At 26.8% G+C, this 11,050-nt stretch overlaps 1 protein-coding gene across 1 annotated transcript; it reads right to left on the bottom strand.

The window, feature by feature from the left end:
- Positions 1–1,173: 1,173 nt before the first annotated feature.
- Positions 1,174–7,043, bottom strand: LOC142225294 (uncharacterized). Its single transcript, XM_075295071.1, has 2 exons — positions 4,905–7,043; positions 1,174–1,284 (listed from the first exon to the last, which is right to left on the bottom strand). Exons 1-2 carry the CDS (start codon positions 7,041–7,043, stop codon positions 1,174–1,176), a joined length of 2,250 nt encoding a protein of 749 aa, XP_075151186.1.
- Between the last annotated feature and the right edge of the window lie 4,007 nt (positions 7,044–11,050).

The following is an 11,050-nucleotide window of genomic DNA, read 5'->3' as shown; positions in this document are numbered from 1 at the left end:
TTTTATTACTATAGAAAATTGTGTCCCAATTTTATTTCTATTGAAAAGTTTGTCAACATTTTATTTTAATAGGAAATTTGGTCAAAATTTTATTTCTATAGCAAATTTTCTCAAAATTTTATTTCTTTAGAAAATTTTATTTTTATTACAAAAATCTGTCAACATTTTATTTCTATAGAAAAGTGTGTCAAAATTTTATTTCTATAGAAAATTTTGTCAACATTTTATTTCTATTGCTATATCAAAATTTTATTTCTGTAGATTTTCTATATTCATTTTTCCTATGAGAGGATGTAATTTATTGATTTTCCTGGTTTTTACAACGAACATACAAAATTTTATTTCTATAGAAAAGTTTGTCCAAATTTGCAAGGTCTACGAAAACATCAAGAATTCTATCAATCTACCAAACTGTAGAATTATATCAACTGTAGCAACCTGGTCGTAAACCACTGCCTATAGTCCGAAATCATCTTCTCAATGAGAAGTCTTGCTAGGGTTTCTAGGGTTTGGGAGATGGCATATGGGGCTGTTCAGTCCTAAACTCGCAATGCCTTCTGCCCGCAGTAATTGATGTCTGGGGGCGGGTCCGAAAATTCTTTGCAAAAGGCTTTCGCTGTATGTTTATGATCTTTCGGAGTTTGACCCTACAAATAGATTCCGAATAGTCGACCACAGTGCTTGGAACCGAGCTCAAATTTTTCCATATGCCTGTGCCGCTTTTCTCGCTTATGTCTGACTACAATACGGTCTATCTCCTCGAAGAGGGGACTTGCGATTCTAGGGTCTGGACAAGTAAGTATTTAAATTTGTTGATTACTGTGCTAGTGTAATTTGCACGAGACCACAATTTAACCACAAACAATGACTCTGACACATTCTATTAACCACTGACCTGTAATAATTCAGCATCAGCTAACAAGCTAACTATCTAAGGTGCTGACCCAAAAAAAAAACCATTCCATTGATATTAAATTTATGTATCTCCCGTTTGACGGAGGTATACCCCAGCGTCGGCTCAACAACCACCACCAGCAACATCAAAAGGTTAACCAAACAAAAATCATTGTCTGTTTCCATTTGTAAAATCTCAATTGGCAGACGGACAGTTTCCAAAACGAACAAAAAAACAGAGATTTACAGAAATAGAAAAAAAAGAGATCAAATTTGGGTCTACACTAAATGTAGCGGCGACATCGATGATTTTGTGGCGGCATTCAACCCACCCACCACTTGTTGAATGAATTGTGCAAAATACGCTGGAAGGCACACCTCTAAAAATATCTACAAAAAAAAAAATGTGTAAAAGACTAGAATTTGGAAAAATAATATCCAGCCACACCATAAGGCAAGGGCCAACATTAGAGGAGGCTGTGACATTTCAATTTTATTTTTTATTTTATTTATTTTTTTCTCTGTTTTTGCATTTTCCATAGTCTACCGCCCCATTCCCAAACTGTTAGCGTTGATGCAACAAATTAAGTGGAAGAACAAATGACTGGCCGGTAAGATAAAAAAACTATTCTAGAGGGATTTTTGTTTCGCTTGTTATAAAAATACATTACGTGGAACATGGTGACTTGTGGAATCAATGTGTAAGAATTGGCACAGGCAGTTGGTGATGAGAAATATTTCGTAAAAACATTCAGTTTTTGTTTGTATGGGCATGAAGACGGACGGAAATATGTATTTCTATAATTGTGATTGCATTCTGAGGAAAGAGGTTATTTATATAGCTAATAAATAAAAATTTATACTCGTTTTTTTTTGTAATATAATTCAATTCAATTTAATTTACTTTTATTTAATTAAATCTAATATAAAATTTTGAGAAAATTTTCTATAGAAATACAATTTTGAAAAAATTTTCTATAGAAATAAAATTTTGACAAAATTTTCTATAGAAATAAAATTTTGACAAAATTTTTTATAGAAATAAAATTTTGACAAACTTTTCTATACGAATAAATTTTTGACAAAATTTTCCATAGAAATAAAATTTTGACAAAATTTTCCATACAAACAAAGTTTTGAAAAAATTTGGTATAGAAATAAAATTTTTACAAAATTTTCTATAGAAATAAAATATTCACAAAATTTTCTATACGAATAAAATTTTGACAAAATCTTCTATAAAAATAAAATTTTGACAAAATTTTCCATAGAAATAAAATTTTGACAATTTTTTTTAAGAAATAAAATGTTGACAAAATTTTCTTTAGAAATAAAATTTTTACAAAATTTTCTTTAGAAATAAATCTTTTACAAAATTTTCTATGAAATAAAATTTTGATAAAATTTTCTATAGAATTAAAAATTTTGATAAAATTTTCTATAGAAATTAAATTTTGACAAAATTTTCTATAGAAATAAAATTTTGACAAAATTTGCTATAGGAATAAAATTTCGACAAAATTTGTTACAGAAATAAAATTCTGATAAAATTTTCAATAGAAATTAAAGTTCGACAAAATTTTCTATAGAAATAAAATTTTGGCAAAAGTTTCTATAGAAATAAAATTTTGACAAAATTTTCTATAGAAATAAAATTTTGACAAAATTTTCCATAGAAATAAAATTTTGACAAAATTTTCTATAGAAATAAAATTTTGACAAAATTTTCTATAAAAATAAATTTTTGACAAAATTTTCCATAGAAATAAAATTGTGACAAAATTTTCCATAGAAATAAAATTTTGACAAGTTTTTCTATAGAAATAAAATTTGCAGAAAAATATCTATATAATTAAAATTTTGACAAAAATTTCCATGGAAATAAAATTTTGACAAAAGTTTCTATAGAAATTAAATTTCGACACAATATAGTGGTGTAGAAATAAAATTTTGACAAAATTTTCTATAGAAATTAAAGTTCGACAAAATTTTCTATAGAAATAAAATTTTGACAAAATTTGCTATAGGAATAAAATTTCGACAAAATTTGTTATAGAAATAAAATTCTGACAAAATTTTCAATAGAAATTAAAGTTCGACAAAATTTTCTATAGAAATAAAATTTTGACAAAAGTTTCTATAGAAATAAAATTTTGACAAAATTTTCTATAGAAATAAAATGTTGACAAAATTTTCTAAAAAAAAAAATTTTGACAAAATTTTCTATAGAAATAAAATTTTGACAAAAGTTTCTATAGAAATAAAATTTTGACAAAATTTTCTATAGAAATAAAATTTTGACAAAATTTTCTATAGAAATAAAATTTTGACAAAATTTTCTATAGAAATAAAATTTTGACAAAATTTTCTATAGAAATAAAATTTTGACAAAATTTTCTATAGAAATAAAATTTTGACAAAATTTTCTATAGAAATAAAATTTTGACAAAATTTTCCATAGAAATAAAATTGTGACAAAATTTTCCATAGAAATAAAATTTTGACAAGTTTTTCTATAGAAATAAAATTTGCAGAAAAATATCTATATAATTAAAATTTTGACAAAAATTTCCATGGAAATAAAATTTTGTCAAAAGTTTCTATAGAAATTAAATTTCGGCACAATATAGTGGTGTAGAAATAAAATTTTGACAAAATTTCCTATAGAAATTAAAGTTCGACAAAATTTTCTATGGAAATAAAATTTTGACAAAATTTTCTTTAGAAATAAAATTTTGACAAAATTTTCTTTAGAAATAAATCTTTTACAAAATTTTCTATGAAATAAAATTTTGATAAAATTTTCTATAGAATTAAAAATTTTGATAAAATTTTCTATAGAAATTAAATTTTGACAAAATTTTCTATAGAAATAAAATTTTGACAAAATTTGCTATAGGAATAAAATTTCGACAAAATTTGTTACAGAAATAAAATTCTGACAAAATTTTCAATAGAAATTAAAGTTCGACAAAATTTTCTATAGAAATAAAATTTTGGCAAAAGTTTCTATAGAAATAAAATTTTGACAAAATTTTCAATAGAAATAAAATTTTGACAAAATTTTCCATAGAAATAAAATTTTGACAAAATTTTCTATAAAAATAAATTTTTGACAAAATTTTCCATAGAAATAAAATTGTGACAAAATTTTCCATAGAAATAAAATTTTGACAAGTTTTTCTATAGAAATAAAATTTGCAGAAAAATATCTATATAATTAAAATTTTGACAAAAATTTCCATGGAAATAAAATTTTGACAAAAGTTTCTATAGAAATTAAATTTCGACACAATATAGTGGTGTAGAAATAAAATTTTGACAAAATTTTCTATAGAAATTAAAGTTCGACAAAATTTTCTATAGAAATAAAATTTTGTTTTTTGTTGATATTGTTGACCTTTTATTTTAATTTTTATGATTTTTATCTCATAATCTCGGCTGTAGGTCTATAAATTAAACTCGAAATTGTTGGTTTCTAGTTTTTTATTTTCCGATATTTCGGTTGACTTCGTCAGACCGTTTTCAAGGCTACAAATTACAAAATTAAACAAAAGTTAATTACAAAATTCACAAATTAAAGTCAAACTATTGTCATTTACATTTTATCCGATGTCTTGTTACTTCGCTGTCTGGTTTTCTACTGGTGATCACTTTCTCCTGTGTTTTTGTATCGTATGTCGATATATTCTCGCGCAGTTCTCAATATCTTTTTTATAGTTTATTCTCTCGTTAGTGGGAGTGTTAATTATGTGTAACATTTCCAGAGTAAATCTTCGTCTGTAGTTGTTTTCCTTGCATAGGATTTCTACGTTATTAAAGTTAGGTTTGTGACCAGTCAATGTACAGTGGGCCGCAAGTGCTGTTTTTTGTTCCATTGGTTTGTCTGTTGTTTTTATATCCGATTTATGTGAAGACAATCTTGTTTTTAATTTTGTCATTGTCGTACCAATATATGCCTTTTGGCATAAGTTGGATTTGTCACCGTTGCATTTTATCTTATATACTACGTTGTGTTGGTCTTCATTCTTAATTTTTGTTTTTGTTTTACTAAATAATCCGTTGACAGTGTTTGTGGTTTTTAACGCGAGTTGATATTTTTCTTTATTGTATATGTCAGACTTGGACAGTCTCTCGGAGAAGTTTGGTATATATGTCACTGGTTTGTATATTTTTGAATCCTTTTTCTTGGTCAATTCTCGGTTGTTGTGTAGGTTGGCTTTTACTTTCGATAAGAGTTGATATATCGTTCGTTGTGGGAAATTGTTGTCTTGGAGAATTCGTTTAATTTTATTTTCATTTTCAGAATGAAATTCTGGATCACTAACATTAAATATCCTTCGTATGAAATTTGTCGCTGTATTGATTATTATACGTTTACTGTGCTTAGAGTAAAAATTGAGCAGTCTCCCAGAAGCCGTTGGTTTTTGGTACCAATTTAGTCTCAGTTGGTTTCCTTGTCTATGTATTATTACGTCAAGATATGGTAGTTTATTGTCCTGTTCTAATTCCTTTGTAAATTGAATTTGTCTATTAAATGAGTTTAAGGCCTTTAGTGTTTCGTCGACTTCTGATGCCTTTATGATTGCGAAGATGTCATCTACGTATTTTGTTAATATCGGTGGTTTAGTAATATTTTTAAATACTTCGTCTAAAAGTTCCTCCATAATAATGTCTGCTACAATTGGTGAAGCAGGGGAACCCATTGGCATACCTTTTAATTGCTCATAAATCTTGTCCTCAAATTTAAAATATCTGGTGTCCTTGATACAAAATGTAATTAAATCTATGAATAAATCCTTCGTCATGTTCGTATACTGCTCAATTATGGTCCATTTTCTTTCAATCGTCTGAATTGCTAGCTTTACCGGAATGCTTGGAAATAATGACACCACGTCAAAGGATATTAAAACTTCATCATCTTCAATCGTCATATTTTCCAATCTTGTCTTAAAATCCGCAGAGTCCTTAACATTATATTTAGAGTCAAGTGTTATATTTCTTAATATACCTACTATGTATTTACATAAATTGTACGATGGCGAGTCTATCGAAGAACAAATAGGTCTTAATGGTGTACTCTCCTTATGTATTTTTGGAAGTCCGTAAATCCTTGGAGCTACTGGGGTCCTGATTGTCAACTTGTTTTTCTCTTGTTCGGTAATAATATTGAGATTGTAAAGTTTTTCCACTAATTTGTTGTTCTTCGTTTGGAGTCTAGAGGTGGGATCAATTTTTATTCGTTTGTACGTACACATATCGTGTAATATTTCTTTCATCTTTAGATCATAGTCAATTTTATTCATTGCAACCGTTTTTCCCCCTTTGTCAGCACTAAGAATTAGAATGTCATCATTTTCCTTTAAATATTGTCGTGTCTGTACCACTGTGCTTGATATGTATTTATCTCTTAAGCTCATTTGCGATCTTCGTAAATGATCGTTTATCAATGTTGTCAATTTTGTTCTCGCCATCTCTTGTTCCTCTCTGCTCTCAATTGTCTGTACACAATCTTCTCCTTCGGCGATAACTTGTAATAGTGGAAAACTTTTATTGTTATGCGGGAGAGCATGTTTTGGACCCAGTGAGAGAATCCATTGCACTTCTCTCGGTATGTCTTTCTCTGTCTTATTCACAAACCAGTCGTTATGAGTTCTAATGTTAAGCTGTTTTTTGTGTTGTTGTTTAAGTACATCTAGCTTTTTAATGTGTGTTGTTTTGTTCTTGTGTGTCACGCTGTTGTACAGAGTGTTTTCACTCTCCAAGTACAGCGATAAATCTTGTTGTGATAAAAGCTGTGTCAGTTGAGTTTGCGCGGTTTGAATGTTTTGTCGATTTTCGTGTATTTGTTTGTGTTTATACTCTATTAGTAGTTTTAAGATTTTCATGTGAAAGTTATAGGTATACCTGTGTAATGTTCTCTCGATATTTGGCGGGATATTTTTGTTTTTGTGTGTTTTGAAAATGGTATATGTGTGTTTGGTTGCATTGTTAATGAAGTTTGGTATGATACCAGCTTTTTTGCATTTTATAAGAAATGTTATGGAACTTTTGAGATTTGCTGACTGCTTATGACTTTTGGAGTAATTTTTAGCGACTTTATATGTGTGAGCATTGTAATTATTCTTGATATTTGTGTAAATTGTCATGATTGGATGTTTTGATTCGGCGTGCCTTCCGGTTGTTTTATGTTTTTTGTTGATATTGTTGACCTTTTATTTTAATTTTTATGATTTTTATCTCATAATCTCGGCTGTAGGTCTATAAATTAAACTCGAAATTGTTGGTTTCTAGTTTTTTATTTTCCGATATTTCGGTTGACTTCGTCAGACCGTTTTCAAGGCTACAAATTACAAAATTAAACAAAAGTTAATTACAAAATTCACAAATTAAAGTCAAACTATTGTCATTTACATTTTATCCGATGTCTTGTTACTTCGCTGTCTGGTTTTCTACTGGTGATCACTTTCTCCTGTGTTTTTGTATCGTATGTCGATATATTCTCGCGCAGTTCTCAATATCTTTTTTATAGTTTATTCTCTCGTTAGTGGGAGTGTTAATTATGTGTAACATTTCCAGAGTAAATCTTCGTCTGTAGTTGTTTTCCTTGCATAGGATTTCTACGTTATTAAAGTTAGGTTTGTGACCAGTCAATGTACAGTGGGCCGCAAGTGCTGTTTTTTGTTCCATTGGTTTGTCTGTTGTTTTTATATCCGATTTATGTGAAGACAATCTTGTTTTTAATTTTGTCATTGTCGTACCAATATATGCCTTTTGGCATAAGTTGGATTTGTCACCGTTGCATTTTATCTTATATACTACGTTGTGTTGGTCTTCATTCTTAATTTTTGTTTTTGTTTTACTAAATAATCCGTTGACAGTGTTTGTGGTTTTTAACGCGAGTTGATATTTTTCTTTATTGTATATGTCAGACTTGGACAGTCTCTCGGAGAAGTTTGGTATATATGTCACTGGTTTGTATATTTTTGAATCCTTTTTCTTGGTCAATTCTCGGTTGTTGTGTAGGTTTTGACAAAATTTGAATAAAATTTTGACAAAATTTGCTATAGGAATAAAATTTCGACAAAATTTGTTATAGAAATAAAATTCTGACAAAATTTTCAATAGAAATTAAAGTTCGACAAAATTTTCTATAGAAATAAAATTTTGACAAAAGTTTCTATAGAAATAAAATTTTGACAAAATTTTCTATAGAAATAAAATGTTGACAAAATTTTCTAAAAAAAAAAAATTTGACAAAATTTTCTATAGAAATAAAATTTTGACAAAAGTTTCTATAGAAATAAAATTTTGACAAAATTTTCTATAGAAATAAAATTTTGACAAAATTTTCTATAGAAATAAAATTTTGACAAAATTTTCTATAGAAATAAAATTTTGACAAAATTTTCTATAGAAATAAAATTTTGACAAAATTTTCTATAGAAATAAAATTTTGACAAAATTTTCTATAGAAATAAAATTTTGACAAAATTTTCTATAGAAATAAAATTTTGACAAAATTTTCCATAGAAATAAAATTGTGACAAAATTTTCCATAGAAATAAAATTTTGACAAGTTTTTCTATAGAAATAAAATTTGCAGAAAAATATCTATATAATTAAAATTTTGACAAAAATTTCCATGGAAATAAAATTTTGTCAAAAGTTTCTATAGAAATTAAATTTCGGCACAATATAGTGGTGTAGAAATAAAATTTTGACAAAATTTCCTATAGAAATTAAAGTTCGACAAAATTTTCTATGGAAATAAAATTTTGACAAAATTTTCTTTAGAAATAAAATTTTGACAAAATTTTCTTTTGAAATAAAATTTTTACAAAATTTTCTATGAAATAAAATTTTCTATAGAATTAAAAGTTTGATAAATTTTTCTATAGAATTAAAATTTTGACAAAATTTTCTATAGAAATTACATTTTGACAAAATTTTCTATAGAAATAAAATTTTGACAAAATTTTCTATAGAAATAAAATTTTGACAAAATTTGCTATAGAAATAAAATTTCGACAAAATTTGCTATAGAAATAAAATTTTGACAAAAATTTTCTATGGAAATAAACAAAATTTTCAAAAAATTGATATAGAAATAAAATTTTGAAAATTTTCTATAAAAATATAATTTTTACAAAATTTTCTATAGAAATAAAATTTTAAAAAAATTTTCTATAGAAATAACATTTTGACAAAATTTTCTATAGAAATTAAATTTTGACAAAATTTTCCATAGAAATAAAATTTTGACAAAATTTTCTTTTGAAATAATCTTTTGACAAAATTTTCTTTAGAAATAAAATTTTACAAAATTTTCTATAACAATAACATTTTGACAACATTTTCTATAGGAATAAAATTTTGACAAAATTTTCTATAGAAATAAAATTTTGACAAAATTTTCTTTAGAAATAAAATTTTTTACAACATTTTCTATAGCACTAAAATTTTGACAAAACTTTCTATAGAAAAAATTTTGACAACATTTTCTATAGAACTAAAGTTTTGACAAAATTTTCTAGAGAAATAACATTTTGACGAAATTTTCTATAGAAATAAAATTTTAACAAAATTTTCTATTGAAATAACATTTTGGGAAAATAAGTTCGTTTGGTAAATTCTTGTAGATTTTTTTTTGGCTTGAGTAGCAATCATGTATTCACTTCTACATGTAATTCTTACTACTAAGGTCCCATTTAAAAAAATCCCCTTAGACCAACGATTGATAATATGTTTGTGGTATATTTCCCTACTTTATTGCCCACTTTATCATATGCATATACTATTTCTCATTGAAAGAAAAATCCCCTCCAGATTTTAAAGGTTCTTCGAGACATCCCACATGCATGCATATTTTCTTTGAGAATGGAAAGTTTTTTTTTTTTATTTCCTTTGTTTTCATGTAAAGATTTCACAAATAGGGTTTGTTTTTGTGTGTTTTTTTTCTAAACAACCCATCAGAACATGGGAATTTTTCCCAAACATAATAAATTCTCAGACATATTCCATATACATTCTTAATTACCCTGTTTCTTTTATGATAGTCAGTCGAATGGCAGCAGCAAGAGCTCCTGGCAATTTTTCGATGTTCTAGGCAATAAATAAACTTTGTAATAAGTTGCAAATTTCCACAGACAATAGCAGCGGCACCTTGGGAAAGGTGCAAAACAGAAAAAAACGCATTTTCCTGCATTCAATTCTTGTGTTGATCATTTCTGCTGCTGTTTTGCTTCCACCAAAGCTGGAAGGCAATTTAAGGTCGTTTCTCTGTTTTTTTTCTGCAAACCATTGTGAAAGCCTGTATTTCCCAAGCGAAACATTTCTCAAGATGGTGTTCTTTTTGTTTTGCAATTGATGGGTATTTAAACCTCTTGGCAGAATGTTGGATTGGTTTTTGTAGTTGGTGCTGCAACATTGCTGCAGTTACTTCTACGAGATACAATTGCCATGGTGATAGCTTTTGGAATTGTTTCTTTTAAAGAGACCGGCTAGGCTAGTAATGAGTTTTAGGAGTTAACACCTAACTAACACTGTGGGTTTTTCCTAAAGGGCGAAATGTTGTTTCTTACAAAATTAAAAAGATTTCTTCGTAAATTGAATGTAACATTACCTAATTTTAATTAAATGTTTCATTGGTTGTGATATAATGAAAATATTCGATCATTTTACGAAAAGTAAAATTTTCATAAAATACTTGAAATTGGAAATTCCAAAAGTATATTGGGTCCATAAATAGGTGGACCGAATATGGTTGATCAGTCCATATATATGAAAATTTCGTATAAAAATGAAATTTTGACAAAATTTCTAACAGAAATGAAATTTTGATAAAATTTCCAACAGAAATGAAATTTTGACAAAATTTCCCAAAGAAATTAAATTTGGGTAAATATCTCCTATAGAAATTAAATTTTTGAGGAATTATCGAATAGAAATGAAATTTTGACAAAATTTCCCATAAAAATAAAATGTTTGTCAAATGTTTGTCTATAGAAATAAAATAATAATTTATTTTTGATTTTACAGTTTTTTGGCAAAAATTTCTCTAAATTTTGGTAGATTTTTTTTGGTTCGAGTGGCAACCTTGGTGCTTGGAGCTAATCTCTTTGGCAGGTGAACCAGATCACTTTTGATAGAATAT

The sequence above is a fragment of the Haematobia irritans genome, chromosome 2 (genome assembly GCF_050003625.1).
Source record: "Haematobia irritans isolate KBUSLIRL chromosome 2, ASM5000362v1, whole genome shotgun sequence".
NCBI lineage: Eukaryota > Metazoa > Arthropoda > Insecta > Diptera > Muscidae > Haematobia > Haematobia irritans.
This window is presented reverse-complemented; position numbering and strand designations above follow the sequence as displayed.

Coding starts and splice junctions, on each gene's coding strand:
- LOC142225294 (XM_075295071.1), bottom strand. CDS start 7,043: ATGACAATTTACACAAATATCAAGAATAATTACAATGCTCACACATAT. Junction 1,285..4,904: donor AGAATGAAGACCAACACAAC/GTAGTATATAAG, acceptor TTTTTTTTGTAG/ATATTTTTAGAGGTGTGCCT.